This window comes from Corylus avellana, chromosome ca4, assembly GCF_901000735.1.
Source record: "Corylus avellana chromosome ca4, CavTom2PMs-1.0".
NCBI classification, from domain to species: Eukaryota; Viridiplantae; Streptophyta; class Magnoliopsida; order Fagales; family Betulaceae; genus Corylus; species Corylus avellana.
The window spans coordinates 33,776,397-33,792,095 of NC_081544.1; the positions used below are offsets into that span (position 1 = coordinate 33,776,397).

The 15,699-nt window shown below is 35.1% G+C and overlaps 2 protein-coding genes across 5 annotated transcripts; one reads left to right on the forward strand and one right to left on the reverse strand.

Moving 5' to 3' along the window:
• The first annotated feature begins 2,447 nt into the window (after positions 1 to 2,447).
• LOC132178755 (AMSH-like ubiquitin thioesterase 2) lies at positions 2,448 to 7,901 on the forward strand. Of its 4 annotated transcripts, XM_059591283.1 has the most exons (11): positions 2,448 to 2,696; positions 3,511 to 3,523; positions 3,602 to 3,675; positions 4,453 to 4,490; positions 4,577 to 4,924; positions 5,182 to 5,271; positions 5,465 to 5,527; positions 5,624 to 5,698; positions 6,116 to 6,178; positions 7,017 to 7,069; positions 7,529 to 7,901. In XM_059591283.1, the coding sequence occupies exons 5-11, from the start codon at positions 4,661 to 4,663 to the stop codon at positions 7,701 to 7,703; spliced, it is 783 nt and encodes a 260-aa protein (XP_059447266.1). In that variant the 5' UTR covers positions 2,448 to 2,696; positions 3,511 to 3,523; positions 3,602 to 3,675; positions 4,453 to 4,490; positions 4,577 to 4,660; the 3' UTR covers positions 7,704 to 7,901. The 4 variants fall into 4 exon arrangements, with proteins under 4 accessions (XP_059447266.1, XP_059447269.1, XP_059447267.1 ...); XM_059591286.1 differs by lacking the exon at positions 3,511 to 3,523; XM_059591285.1 differs by lacking the exon at positions 2,448 to 2,696 and adding an exon at positions 3,262 to 3,403 and having other exon boundaries at positions 3,511 to 3,675.
• Positions 7,902 to 9,205: 1,304 nt separating this feature from the next.
• Positions 9,206 to 10,580, reverse strand: LOC132178753 (uncharacterized). Its single transcript, XM_059591279.1, has one exon. The coding sequence runs from the start codon at positions 10,383 to 10,385 to the stop codon at positions 9,477 to 9,479; it is 909 nt and encodes a 302-aa protein (XP_059447262.1). The 5' UTR covers positions 10,386 to 10,580; the 3' UTR covers positions 9,206 to 9,476.
• Between the last annotated feature and the right edge of the window lie 5,119 nt (positions 10,581 to 15,699).

Genomic DNA, 15,699 nt, shown 5'->3' on the forward strand with positions numbered 1-15,699 from the left:
GGCTGGGGTGGCGGCGAGCCACCCACAGCCCTTCCCCATATTCTTAAAGAAAAAAAAAAACAAGATAAATTCCACTTAATTCCCTCAAACTACCACTCCAATGACAATTTACTTCTCAAACTATTAATTGCAACAATTTACTCCCAAAACTACAAAAACAATGACAACGTACCCCCAAATATTAGCAAAGTGACGAAATTACTCCTATATAATTTTTGATAAGACAAAAATACCCTTAAAATTTTGAAAAAATAAATAAATTTTAGTATTTTTGTTTTTATTTTAGTAAGGATAATTTCATCATTTTGTTAAAAGTAGGGGTACATTGTCATTGTTTTGGTAATTTAGGGAGTAAATTATCGCAATTAACAGTTTGGGGGGTAGATTGTCATTATGGTGATAGTTTGAGGGGATTAAGTGGACTTTACCAAAAAAAAAAAAAAAGTACTAAAGCTATATAATCTGGTGTTTTTGTTGTTATTTGGATTTGTGCAATAATCTTAGGTAGCAACTGCTTATTGGTGGGCACAAATCAGCTCCTTATAGAAGTTATTCTCCTTATTTTCAACATTTGACTCCTAACCTTTTTTTCTCCTCTTGTTAATGTTTTTTATAGATTTTTTTTTTAAAAAAAAAAAATTGAAAAAAGTGTTTGGATGTGATGTAAAAGGAAAAATAATTTTGAAATTGTGTGTTAATATTTTTATTTAAAAGAGAGAGAGAGAGAGAGAGAGAGAGAGAGAAAAAAAAAAAAATCTTCGGGGGAATAGACTAGTTTGAATTTGATTGGACCATATTTGTGGCGGCCCGAAGCTAAACACAACCCATTGAGCCTCCGTACAGTATTCTCATTTTGGGCCAATAAGTTTGGCTGAAAGTAGCTAAAACTCACCGGTGTGTGCTTATGCGCTCGGATAATACTAGACATTTGAGTACTTTTTCTCAAATGATCTAGTCCATTCAATAAATAAATAGATTTATTATTTTTTTTCTTAAATGAATGCGGGGTCCAGATTATTTGGGAAAGGGAATTTGAAAAAAAGTATTGGGATGCCTGGCAGCCCTCTATGTGCTCTTCCAGTCTTCCTTCCCCCTCTTTGTTTAAAAAAAAAAAAAAAAAAAAAAACTACTCCTGCATTTATACACGTACATCAAAATTATAAATAAAAAGGAAAATGTTTGGGTTATAAATTTTAGTATGTTTTTTTATACTTAGTAGAATAATTAAGTAAAAAATCTGGTTAATCATATAATCTTAATTAGTTTATTAATTATGAAAGGTTATATCGATTTGTAGATAACTTTGTAGTACTAAGCACAAATTGAGATGATAGTCTCTGTTATACTTATATTGTTTAGTGGTTGACTGGATAAATATTAGGTGGAGTAACTGTTTGTAAAAAAACTTACAATAAAAGTTGTAGGATTTATAGGAGCACTTAAAATATAGAGACATGATATACATTCTCTTTTGTTTCTTCTCTTATTCTCTTAATTTTTAAAATTACCATTAGATCTCTAGAGTGTACGTGAATCCCACACATAAGCTCGTAAATTTAATGATGATTTTGAAAATGGAGAGGATGAGAAGAACTGAAAGAGAAAAACAATCATTTTTAAAGAGAAATACTACGGTTTCTTGTGGTGTTATGCTAATTTTATATGAATATTATTTTCTAAAAGAATATGAGGGAGAAGTGAGATGAGTTTATTTTCTACTTTTTTATAAAATAGGAAAAATTATAGTTTACTCCCTAAAGTTGACAGCGTTTTGCCGTTTGTCAATTCAAACACCAAAGTTTTAATTTTTGCAATCCACCCTTTCAAAGTTTTATATTTTTGCAATTTGACCAATTGTATAAAAAACTTTCCAGATTACCCATAATTTTTTATTTTTTATAAAAAATAAAAATTATAGGCAATATGAGAATTTTGAGCTAATATTGGTCGAATTAAAAAAAAAAAAAAAAAAACTGAAACTTTGTGGGGTGGATTGCAAAAATTAAAATTTTGATGTTAAAATTGAAAAACGCTGTCAATTTTGGGATAAATAGTAATTTTTCATATCAAATAATATCCGAAAAACACAAAAAGAACTTTTCCCTTTTCCAAATATAAAACACAACTTCGGTCCAAGGAAGAAGTGATGGAGATGGAAGAGAAACTTTATGAGATTCTCACCAATTGTGTGTTCTCAGATAGGAGAAGGCAAATTTACTCAAAATCTCAAACAACCTACCTATTTATTGAAGTGAAATGTTGAAACAATAAATTTCATAAATGTTTTCTCATATTTTGTTCTTCGAATCAATACATCAGGGGCAACAACCCGAATCCGCGGATGAGAATGCCATGGCCAGTGATGACGTCGTAATTTTATTATAGCTGAGTTTAAATCCCATGATGTCGTCTATGGAAAACAACATGAAGACAAAAATGGCAAAACATTCCATGTCGTTTGTAAATAAGACGGAAAAGCCTCAAACTACCGTGCAAAAGATGTCGTAATAAGAGCAACAGTAAAGGATAGCGCAGACGGTATCGCATGTTGAACAGCGAGCTGCGGTGTGAAAAATGAAAATCAGTACGGAAAAATGATGAGCTCTTTGACCTCATTGGAGAAAGAAGGAAGAGAAGCTGACCGCCGAATTTCGATCATCTTCTACTACAGGATTGCTAATCAGCTCGTCCACCAGGTCCTTTCTTTCATCTAACAATCCCTTTTCAACTTTTTCGTTTATTTTCTATATCCTTATGTATATTCATTTGGATTTTGGGTAAGGCAAAAGCATATAGGCATGAGCTTGCGAAATTTTTTATTATTATTATTTTTTTAACTTTAAATTTTTGCGGATGAAACTGTGTTGAAAATATCCCCTTTGGTTAATAATTTCTGTGATTTTAAGGGTGCTTTTAATTGATTAATTTCTCAAAGGGTGCTTATAGCACGTTGTAGTATATGACCCAGATGGTGTCTTAATCTTTGGTAGTTAGTGTTGTTCAGATATGTGCTGGTGTCTTTCTTTGCTTTCAACTATGGCCTTTTAACTTGGATTTTAGTCTTTAGATGTTAGTTTTGGTTTCATTATTGTGATGTTTGAAGATCAGGACTTTTGTGCCTTGTAGTTGTCTTTTATAAAATAAGCATCTTAAGCTGAAGATATATATGACAAAGAATGAAATTTGTGTTAGAGTGTTAGATTAAAGCTAACTTTCTTTCTTTCTTTTCTTTTCTTCCTTCCTTGTTGCCTCTGCCAAGCATCTTTTGCTCACTTTTTCCCCCACCCTTTTTCCCTCTGGGCCTCTGTGGTCTCAGAATTTTTACTGGTTTTTTCTTGGTTTAGTTATCTACCACCATTTCCCTCCCCTGCTTCAGCTATAACTTGCTCTTCCTGTTTTGCTGGTGAATCTTTATGGGCTTTCCTCTCTGCTTTGATTTGTTTGTTTAAGCTAATAGAAAGAGGTAAATTTAATCGTTTAATCAACTCTTTAACAATTTTCTCATTGCAGGAGCCCAAATTTCGTAGGTGACTTGGAATCTTTTTCTCTAGTTTTGCAGAAGGATTGACGTTGATAGGTATGTTTAAAACTGGATTCGCAGGCTCTCTGAAGTTATAAATCAGCATCGGAGTTGGACGACACCATTCAACACAAGAAAAGCTTCGTTATAACAAGGTACATACAACATCTTGAGTCTGCTGTCGTTTGATGGTATCTATCAAATATAGAAGTAGGGAAGATGACAATTGTGAATGAAACATGTGGTCGACATAAAACGACTTGCAAGTTCCACCACTAGCTTTAGGTGTTTGCATTGGCATATGTGTATCTCAATAGGAACAGATGGGTGTGTTTGCTACATGAAGCATGGAGTCTGGATGGCACATGAGAAATGAACATAAACATGAACTTTTTTAGGTCTATCTTCCTTGAAAATGAAATGTTAAATTAGAATTTATTGTGGCTCCAATACTCTCCCTGATTTACAAGGAGTCCATTGAAGAATGGGCAACTTTGAAACCGCTAGTGGCCTGTGGTTCACTATCTCATGAAGGTTATGCCCTTCTAAATGTAAGTAAGATGATGGTAGAAGTGTCACTTGGCAATACTGTTACTTCACTTATGAGTATTTAAGGAAATAAATTTTAAGATTTACTTGTAAGAGCCATGCTTTACTGTTTACAATGTGTTTTTCATTGTTGACTTTATTTCTAAAGAGGGTATTCGGTATTCCCCTGTATTTGGAATTCATGAATGATTGGAAAATGTCTTTGAGAGGGATGGAACTTCCATAGATATTATTACCTCTCAGTGGCCTGTAATTCAAGCTATGATGCTGAAGTTAAAAGATTATAATAAGTTTAGAACTCTCAGGGAGAATAGTCCTTTTTCTTTCATATTTTCTGAGATCCAACTGGGATTGTTTCTCATTTACTGTGATTACTTACACAGGTTAGAAATTCTGTCCTAACAGAATTGAGGGACCCAAGGTATGAGATTTCACTTTTTCCACAGAAAATACGTCCACTTCAGGGAACCCCAATACAAAATTTCAAAGGTTACCATTTCTATGCAGAATCTTCTTCAGTGCCGAATATAAATTTGTGTTTCTGTTTTGCTATAATATGGCCTGGTGATGATTTATTAAGAAAAATCTGGGATGGCATCTATACACTCCATGGATTCTAGAACTAGTTGCTCCCCGCTTGAATTGCATTGTGCAACCATTAAGACAGCCAGCACATGTCAGCGTATTATCGTTCATACTGTTACTCTGTCATCTCCTTCTCCTATAATCTCTTGCATAGAGAGTTTGCCTCAAGGTGCACATGTTTCACATATTCCAGTGGCTGATTCAGAGCATGGACACTCAAAGTCATCTACTGAGTCAACCACATCTCAGGTCTTGCGAGATGTACATATAGTAAGAACACATGAACTGCGCCATTTTTTTGTTTTGATTTATTATTTAAAAAATTCTTTGTTATTTTTATTGTTTGGCATCACTGTATTCTTCTTTTACAAAATCATGCTACTAATCCCATGCTTCTTAGCTTCCTAAAAAATATCTTCTTACTTTCAAGTTCCATGTGTTGCTTTAAGCGCATGCCTACTTTATGGTTATATGTCATTGACTTAAAAAATAGATGGCTAATACGTCAGTGTCATATTCGTTCTTAGTCGCCACGGTTGATGGAGGATTTTCTTGAGCTTGCTAAAGAAAACACGGACAAGGATCTGGAAACCTGTGGAAATCTTGGCGCCTTTCTTGTAAGATTAATGCTTTCTCTCTACATTCTAGAGCCTGAAATATATTGTCATCCTGCTGGAGTTGCATACAGCATGATTGGCCCAATTTTGTTTAGGAAGTTTTATCCATTAATATGGGATGGTGGGGATTGATTTGAGGAGTATGTATTGCTAAGTTAAAGCTATTGTATGATTATTTCCTTCATGTGTCCAGGAAAGAGAAACATTGTACGTAACCACTCTGATCATACCCAAACAGGAATCGACTTCCAGTTCTGTTAGTCTTCAAGGCCTTTTTATTCCTCTTGATTGTGCTTTTCCATAATGTGTAATTCCATTACTGCTTACCTCTGACTTAAATTCTGAATGACAGTGTCAGGCTATAAACGAGGAGGAAGTTTTTGCCATTCAAAATGAGAGATCTCTTCTTCCTGTGGGTTGGATCCATGTATGCACATCCATCTATGCTTTTTTTTTGTATCATTCCTTCTCTTGTTCGCATATTCATGTGTTCTAATGCACTGTCAAAGACTAGAAGTGCTCGAGTCTTGGCATCAATAACACTATAAAGTTTGTCAAGATTGTCTATTTTTGGTAATAGTTTATACATACTATTGTTTTCTTGATGTCTATGTTCATTTTTGCTGCTTCCACACCAACCAGAATGCTTTTGACATCTTTTATGATTATCAGTTATTCTCCTGCTTTTGCTTCATGTTTGATCAGCTAGCTTCTTCTTTTCTTTTCTTCTGTTTTTTTTTTTCTTTCTTTCCTGTTTTTTACTATATTTAGATATCCAGCTCATTCTGGATGGTAGTTAGCTGTATTTGTTCACTGTTGCCTAACCCTTTATATTCATTTTCAGACACATCCTTCCCAAAAATGTTTCATGTCATCAGTAGATTTGCACACTCAGTATTCGTATCAGGTAATTGACTGAGTTAAGTGCGGGCGCCCTTTGTCATTAATTGAGGAATTACATTTATTTATTTATTTTATTTGATTTGAGTGCCCAAATAGTTTGTAGCTTCCTTTCCTTAATGCACTGGGAGTTGCGCCTTGTCCGTACAGGAGATGATTTTATGCCTCATACAGCTCGGGCCGAGGACCAGGGGAATTTTCTGCCTCATAAAATTTATCGTTTTCTTCTCCTGACAATATGGTGGAAGGTTGTCTTGATCTTTTGGGCAGCAAATTGGCATATCATCCTACTTAGTTATTTCCAATGAGCGCTAGTTGGCATTTACTCCCTCCATGAGGATGGTATGGAGGGTGTAGATATTGGCTCAAGAACCTCATATTGCTCGTGTAACTTGCCAATCAGATTAATAGATAAACCCCTACCCAGTTATAGTAATTAGGAAGGACTATGGTGAGACAGTATACTTCAAAAATCATACTGAACTGGGAATTAAAATGGAAAGATATTCAAAATATTTTTGAACAAATATCTTGGCCAAAAAACAAAAGAAACAATTGGCTAATTATTCTGCTAATCGGCCTGCACATAGGATAACCAGAAATTCTGAATGTTTCAAGTCTATATCAGCTTTTATTCAAAATTTGTTATGAGGTAGTTTTAGCTTTTGGGTACTTTGTGTTGATTCAAAATACTTGGCCTTTTTTTTGCATCCTATTCCCCTTTTACTTTCAACTAGTTTTAGTAGTATTACTTGCAAAGACTAAATAATGCATGGAATAGTTTGTTCTGGTTCCCAATTGGTTAATTGGAAGACAAACTTAAAATGCTTCTTCTTTTTTCCCAGGTAATGGTCCCTGAGGCTTTTGCCATTGTCATGGCTCCAACTGATGCATCAAGGTGTGTAACTCTTTACATTGTAGTTTAACTGTCACCAACTTGGGTGGAGGGGAGGGGACTAACAATGCTTGTTATATTAGAAATGAAATCGGCGGTGCCTTCGTCTGTGTTCTGGATTGGACATATGCACCACATACTTTTAACTCTCTACTGATTCTCCTTTTAGTTCTTGTTTATTAATAGTGCTGTCTTTAGCTCACATTTGATGTGACAATTTGTTTTGAAATACAATGTGTGTAGCTCAAGTTTAGTATAAGTTTGTAAAATATGTAAATAAATAATACTGCTTAAGAAATACAAAGTAAAGAGATACTTGGACAGCATCCTTAAGTTTCTTTCTTCATAAAAGTAATTATTTCTACTGCAGTAGAGGCAGTTTCATCTTTTCACATCTGATAAGAGTAAATTTATATGGATAAATAATACTATTCAGAAACTTATGAAAGGAATTTCCTCCAGGAGCTATGGAATATTTCGGGTATCCGACCCGGATGGAATGGGTGTTCTGAAAGAGTGCCAAGAGAATGGATTTCATCCTCACAAAGAACTAGCAGATGGGAGTCCCCTTTATGAGCATTGCTCTTATGTCTATAAAAATTCAAATCTGAGGTTTGAAATCTTTGACTTGCGTTGATATCCTGAGTTGCTTACTCCTTGCAACAGAGCTTGGCTTGAGGGGTTTGTTCCATATAATGCTGCTGCTATTTATAATAATACCTTCCTGTTAATTGTATGTACATATTTACTATTTAGAGTTAAATAATGAAGACGAGCTGCAGCCTTCCGTGTTGATTTAGGAAAAAGAAAATATGAGCTACACTTTTCTTGTCTATTTCCCTGTCGTTGCATTAGATTCTGCCTTGTAATAAGGTTTTTAAGGAACAAATAATCATTGAGTGACTTGAAATATATATATATATATATATATATATATATATATATATATATATATATATATATATTTTAAAGGACAATTTTCTTCAAATCCAATCTATTTAGCTGACACGTGTACAAATTACATGTGATTTTCTTCAATCTTGTTTTAAGAATGAATGTGAGAATCACGTCTTTGTAATTTTTTTTTTTATTGCTTGCTTATGAGTTTCTGGATTGAGATCCTCTAGAATTTTTTTAAAATTTGAGATTTTCAAATTCATAAATCTCAGTTGTTTATTTAATCTAAGCGTCTAAAATAGACTATGTTTTAATATTTAATGAGGAAGCTATCCTCAAAAAAATTTAATAAGTCATATTTTTTCATGGGTAAAATGAGATGAAGGTAGTTTTGAGAGAATGGGCCTGGCTGTGGATATGGTTGGGGCCCAGAAACTTCTACAGTGCTACGTACGTTGTAGTAAGCCTCCCAAGAAAGATCCAAAAGGAAAGAATAAAAAGCGGTGACCCTTACCCCACCCACTTGGCTTGTAAAACAAGAAAAGTTGCTCTCAAATCCTCCTCCTCTCTGAAACTTCCCCACTCACTTCCTTCTTTTTTCTTTTTCTTTTTCTGAGCAACTTCTCGCGCAACTTCATCCTGTTAGAATAAGTTTCCTTTCTCACTTCCTCGTTTGATTTTCCTGTCTAATCTACACGTTGCTTTCAAAGTTTCTCTCAACAAATTTTGGAAGAGGACGGATATTTGTTTCACGCATTCATCCAAACAAGACTTTGAATTTTTCTTTTTCTTTTTTTTTTTTTTTTAAGGTTTTTGTCAAATAATGGGATTTGGTTCCCACCGTTTCCACGTCAACAACTCGAAATTAGATTTCTTGGGGACCATTGGCTAATGTTTACAACTAAAGTAATATTTTTATTTTTTCTATGAGAGAAGCATGCTTATCCCTTGCAATTTTTTAATGAAGTTCCATACTCCCAATAGATTACAAGTTGGCATATGTCATTGACCACCACCGATGACGAATACCTTTTGTTATTTATTTTATATGAAAATAACGTTATTTCCATGATGTTTCTTTCATTCTGAATCAGCTCCCTTGCTCTTCACGTGCCCATTATTAATGCAATGCGAAAAATCTCAAAATCATAAAAGGTAACCAATAATTGAGCCAACCCCACATTAAAGGCTCTTCTTAAATTCAACGGCCATCAATGAAATTTGTATATATATATATATATATATAATAAAAGAGAGAATTCGATAATCTTAAATCCTGAATAACAAAAATATAATTACAATTATTACTGTTAACACTGAAATTTATATTCACGTTAACATCCATCCAGTAATACTAAATCCAGAGCTGAGAATTCGAAAACCCCTACATATACGGAAAGCTTCTATTCTGCTCATATTTACATAAATTAATTATTCAATAAATTAGCTACAACAAATCCCCCTCCCCCAAAAAAAAAATTAATAAAAATTAATTAGATTCGCGCTTAATCAATCAGAAGGGATGCACATTCCTGCTTAACCCGTTCACGTTCGTAAAAAATCCAACTCTGTACGGCAAATAAGATTTCCGCTTATCTCCCTCCCTCTTGGCCCTATTCTTCACGTAGTGCGCCTCGTGCGCCGACGACGCCGTTTTAGCACCCTTCACTACCCTCTTCACTTCCACTTTTCCCACCTTCTCCTTCTTCTCAACGCCGTCGTTTTTCTTAGCCTCCGTCGTTGGTTCGCTGCTTGGCTTTGCGTTAGCCGACGAATGGTTCAGGAACACAAAGGCGTCGTGGCCGTCGCTGTTGCTCCGCCGAACCAAGTCCCGGAACCTCCAGATCTTCGAAAACCCCGTGGAGTTGCTCTTCTTGCTCAGCTCCGCCTTTCCGGACCACTCGCAGAACGGCCCGGCGGGGGCGCTCTCCTCCAGCTCGTCTGATTCCAAGGTCGACGACGACGGAGGATGATCGCGCTCTTCGACGAAGAACCTCCTCAGCGGCGGCCGGAGAGCCGAGGAGGAGCCCTCCTTAGGCTTCGAATCGCCGTCGTAGGCGTCGGCGATAAGGAGATCTTGGTTGAAGAGCGGGAATATCGGCCGGATCTGGCCGTCGGCGAATGCGTCGTCTGCGGAAATCGGAGATCCGTCGGGATTCACGCAAGCAAACGAGAACTCCTCCTCATCTTCATCGTCTTCCTCCTCTTCGCTGTTTTCACCTCCATCTACTAATTTCTCATCCAAAGCTTCCATTTTAGAGGCTTCTTTATCTTCCATATCCCCAGACTCGCAACCAAAAACCTCTAGTTTAAGCTTTGCGCCGAAATCTCCGCTAAGTTTATCCGCTAGCTCTGTGTATTCGCTCGCAGGTGGATAGAGATTAAAGGCCGGAGAGAGTGCCAACACTGAACCCGCTTGCATCTTTTCAAAATACTTCAATCAATGAGGCAAAGAAGGCGGAGGATATATATATAGGGGATTTTGAATCTGTTGGGGATGGGGTGTGGGGTTTAAATAAATAAGGTGGTTGGTGATTGTTGGGGGAAACCAGTACGAAGTTGTTAAGTTTGAACGGGGATTTCTTAATTCTTAATAACAGTGTTCGGGGAAGAAACAATGTTGATTTACGTTGCTAATAAAGCCGAGAAAACGAGTAGCGGAGAGCGCGTAAGTGGGCCCCGCCCCAGGTGTTGGCAGACGGTCCGAAATATCGGTGAGTGTGTGTGTATGTGTGTGTGAGGTATTTACGGTTCTGGCCTTTTCATTTTGACGAGTCGTTGTTGGAGAATAGTACGGATATGGAATGAATGACCCGCTGTTTCTTGGTTCACAAGGACCACGTGTTCACACATACATACACGCGGATTATTCCTGGGTTGCCCACGTGTTTCGTTGGTAGCTTCTGGAAGGACTTGTTAGTGGATCAGATTCCTCCAGGTCTAGAGATGGGTAACTCATGAGAGCCAGTGAGTCACGGATGAAGTAAGGGCTATGCTAACGTAACGGAGTCTGTCAGCCTGTGATTTTGGATAGCAATTGCCAAAACATGACTAGGAGGTTGATTAGACACAAAACATGACTAGGGAGGAGAAACAATTAAAGTACGTAAACCTCGTTATCATCTAATGTCAGTCTGTCACCGTCCCTTGCCAATTCTGGGGAGGTGGCTATATGGGCCGTATCTCCTCCCTTTCGAAATATACCAGTTTTAGGAGAAAATGACTTAGATTAATCACGACCCACGAGCCACATGTATATTATCGGCTGAGAATGTTTCAGATATATTTCGTATCAACGTTGGAGGATAAGGATTTAGACCCCTCCAATTAAAAATAAAAAAATAAAACTGTAATACCAAAAAAAAAATAGATTTTTTTTTTTTTTTTGTAAAAGTCAAGCTGAAAGCTTGAGTTTGAAGAAATGTTAGATTATATAATATATTTGTATATTTGTCTTGATGTTTTTATATATATATAATAATTTTTTGTTTGTAATTAAATATTTAGGATTTGATAAATTTTTAGAAAAATATTAGGTGTTCTTATAGTATTCCCCTGATATCTTCTCAACTGTAATGTGACTTTTAAAATCACCAATAGATTAAAAGTCAATAATGATAATCTCAAATTTAACGATAATTTTAAAAGTCACGTCACAATTAGGAGAACACTAGAAGAATACCTAATATTTTTCAAACTTTTTATATTAGTTTTGATTTTTTCTTTCTTCTAAATATATATCATAATTGTTTGTATGTAATTAAATCTTTGGGATTTGATACATTTTTCAGCTCCAATAGTGATTTTAAAATTACATAATTCTTGAAAGAACATAAAAGTGACATGAAAAGGACACCGAACATTACTCCGCAATTGTATAACATTTCCAATTTTTTCTTTTTGTTCTTTCTGTTGCTTACTAAACATATATTGTATTCATTGTTTTCTTGTCGTAAGTGATGATATCATAGATTCTCCTTTGCTTAGTTGATTATCATAAGGCATGACGCAATTTGATTAGTTGACTCAACGACATATTAATTATATGTTTACACTCTAAATTTGCATACATTTCTCCATTGAATTATTATGTAGATCGATCTCAATTTCCTTACGGCTTAAGGATCGCAGTTATTTACTGACGAAGCCATTTCTTCATTTGGGAGACTTTTAATTAGTAGAAGCAACCCCAACCCCAACCCCACCCCGTTGACAAATCAAACATTTTTGGTGTAGTTACTGCCTAATATACGCTGCCAGCTTCGAAGAAACCCGCTAACGCTTTCTTTCTACGACCAAATTTGGTAAGATGGCAGTCGCTTTGACCGCCATTGATGACCGAAGAAGAAGCTTCTAAATCCATGGAAGTAGGGTCAAACTCATGACTCGCCACCCGTGCTGTGGTTTTATCAACCTTTTAAACAAATGCAAATAAGACCCTTTCAAAATCACGCACGTTCTCCCCCTGCAGCCTTGCTGCGGAAGAGTTGTTTTTATCACAAGTTGCACTTTTCAAATATTCAAGCCTAGCGAGAGGGATGAGACTAAGGCTGATATTTTCAACATGATTTGTAATTCGACACTAATTCAATATAAAATTAACGACGGTTAATATAGAATAAAGGAGAGAGAAAAAAATACAAAAATTAAGGTAGTTCGGCATATAGCTTGCATCCATACATTAAAACCTTAATAAACTACATATTTTCTTAATGTATAATTTGCGTACATAGCTATATTTATAGAGCTTTGACATAATTTTAAAAACAAATCCCTTGAATTAAGGGTAATTAATAACAAATCAAACCAACAATAATGAATCCTTATTAATCAAAATAATTTATATCCTTAATAATGATTATCAATTTTTTACACAACTTGTAAACTCAATATGAAATTAATAAATTAAGATTAAAGATTCTAACATGTTTGATTAAAGTATTAATCCCTTTATATAATCTTATATTTATACATTAATATAAATATAATTAGTAAAAAATATCTTATATTTACATTAATTTGGTCTTAACCCAAATTGAAATATCTTATTATAATTAGTTGCATGTTGAAGATCAATCAAAGAAAAAAAAGGGTTATATAATAAGGGATTTAAAAAACAGAAAAAGGGTGGCGGGGAAGAGGTCAATGTGTACTAAATAATCTCATCAAGAAAGTCCCCCGTTACCTAAAAAATAAATAAATAAAGAAAAATAAAGTCCCCCAACTTCTTGACAAACTCATAAAAGTCAAAATTGGTTATGAGAATCCGAAAGAAACGACCGCCCCGATCGAATCCGGTGGTGCATTCAATGAAGGGGCATCCCTGTGCCCTTATCCCCTAAGGAAAACGACAATTTTTATTTTTATAATTGTTAGCACTAGCTAGCAGACCACCGGTAGGACGGCGGGAGCGTATAAAATCTGTGCTTGCTGGCCTGTTTGGCAGACGGCTGTAAATTCTATTGCCCACTAAATTTGGGGCAAAGAAAGATTTGATTGAAGCCTTATCATCTATATGATAAGGGGATAAGGGGATAATTTCTATATAGACATGGGTATAAATCAGTTTTTTTTTTTTCCCATCAATAAAAATAAGTCACCTAAAATTACTGTACCGTTTCAAATAGACACTAAAACACCAAATTACATAAGTTTTTCCATTTTTTTTTTTAAAGAAATTGTAAAAGGGTTGAGGGTGGCTCGCTGCCCACCCCAACCCCTCTGGGGTGGCCAGCAAGCCACCCCATATGGGTGGAGGTGGCTGCACGGCCACCCCATGGGCGCGGGCCACCTCCAACAAATCTAAGGTGGCTGATAATAGATTTACATCAATTCCTTATAAAAGTTATCCTCGTCTGATAATAGATTTTTTTTTCTTTAAATTTGAGCATAAAAAATCTAAGATGAGGGAGGAGCTCTATGATTTTTTTGGCCAAATGGATAACCGCTAGTTGCGGAGACGTAAATGCTTTCTTAAAAAGATCCGGAGATAATTGTGATATTCAAAAAAGTTAAGTGAACTTTTGTAATTTTTCATGACAAGGACAAGGAGACAGAAATGGAACCGAGGATGTCAGAGGTATAATCGGGGATAGTTTCTAGTGAGCCCATTTTGTTTAAATAAAAGAGAGAACTCATTATTGGAAGGGCTTTATTTGAATGTAACTTACTTTCGACTTCTGAGGCCCATCAAGTGATTGGGCTTTGTCTTAGAGACCACGGTCTGGTTTCCGCTAAAGGTTGGTCTAAGCTTTTTGGGCTAGATTAAGTTAATGAACAACCAAGTACTACTAACCACTCCGCCACGCCACACTTAGGGCCTGTTTGGAATTGCGTTTAAGGGGCCTAAAAGTACTTTTAACACTCAAAAAGCTCATTTGAAGAAAAAAATAATAGTTTGGTAAAAAAATTAAAAGTGCTTTTACGGATATAAAAAGCCTAAAAATGGCCAAAAAAACACTTTTGGCAAAAGCTTAAAAATGAAGCTTTTGCTCAAAAGCTCTTTTTGACTTAAAAGCTCTATTTCTCAAATGCAATCCCAAACATGCTCTTAACTGCAAGCCTAATCGTACAACAGTTGTTATTGGAAAATTTTGCTTAACCCTCTAATTATCATGCTTTTTGTAAATTTTTTGAAAGTTCAAAAATTTGTAGGTAATGTCCTATGTATTAGCCCACATGACCATGGCTAATACATAAAACCAATGTCCTATGTATTATCGCTTTTCACTGTAAGTTAGATAATAAACTTCCATCTTTTTTAGGAGGAAAAGTATCATTAGATTATAAAACCAATGCTATAAAGATTGCAAGTTGAAACTTGCTCAATTTACATAATGGAAATTTAGCCTCTGATATTAAACTAATGGTAATGGTTATAAAAAAAAAAATGAAAGAAAAAATAAACAAACTTCACATATTGGAAAAAGAAAAAGAAAAAGAAAAAGAAAATGGAAACAAACAATGCAACATAACTATTTCTTATGGCCTATAAAAAAATATTTGGAGTACTACATTTTGGACAGAGTTTTTTTTCAAACTGTGTTGGAAGAATTTTATTCAACCTAGTCTATAAAAGTGATATGTGTCCCTTAAACATGTGAAAAACACATTTTTTTTTAATAGTATGGACAAAGTTGAAATAAATTTAATTGAAAGCTCATGTTTATCTTACATGTTATTAAAAAAATGAACTCATATCACTTATATAGATTAGATCTAAATAAATTCTTCCAACCTAGTTTAAAGAAAAACTTAGTCCATACATTTTCACCCATCATAAATTAATTGTGGTATAGCCATCATGGTTGTCGTCATCATCATCTCTCTCCATCTCCGCGAGTCCTTTTATAGTTGTCTTTTTAACTAATTATTTAGTTATAGTTAATATAATTATTTACTACGTACACACCTTTGGGTTGATAGTTCAAAATTAGAGACTTAATATATTAAAAATAAAAAGAACATGAAAGAACGGCCCAATGAGGGAGAGAGACGACAGAAGATAAATTAGAGACATTATTAAAATTGTGTTTAGTGACCTTTTAGACAATGTATTGGGACATGTCAAATGGCACTTTCGCTTGTGTTTCACCTCCACGCTATGCTCCAACCCACTTGCTAAATATTTTGATGACGAAACTCATCAATCATGTGCCTCTAATAGATTTAGTGGTCAGTTTAATTTGTACCAATTATGTACCATGTGTTTTTTTATTTTGGTTATTGCTCTTACA

Coding starts and splice junctions, on each gene's coding strand:
- LOC132178755 (XM_059591284.1), top strand. CDS start 4,661: ATGGCATCTATACACTCCATGGATTCTAGAACTAGTTGCTCCCCGCTT. Junction 5,699..6,115: donor TTCCTGTGGGTTGGATCCAT/GTATGCACATCC, acceptor ATTCATTTTCAG/ACACATCCTTCCCAAAAATG. Junction 6,179..7,016: donor ACACTCAGTATTCGTATCAG/GTAATTGACTGA, acceptor CTTTTTTCCCAG/GTAATGGTCCCTGAGGCTTT.
- LOC132178753 (XM_059591279.1), bottom strand. CDS start 10,385: ATGCAAGCGGGTTCAGTGTTGGCACTCTCTCCGGCCTTTAATCTCTAT.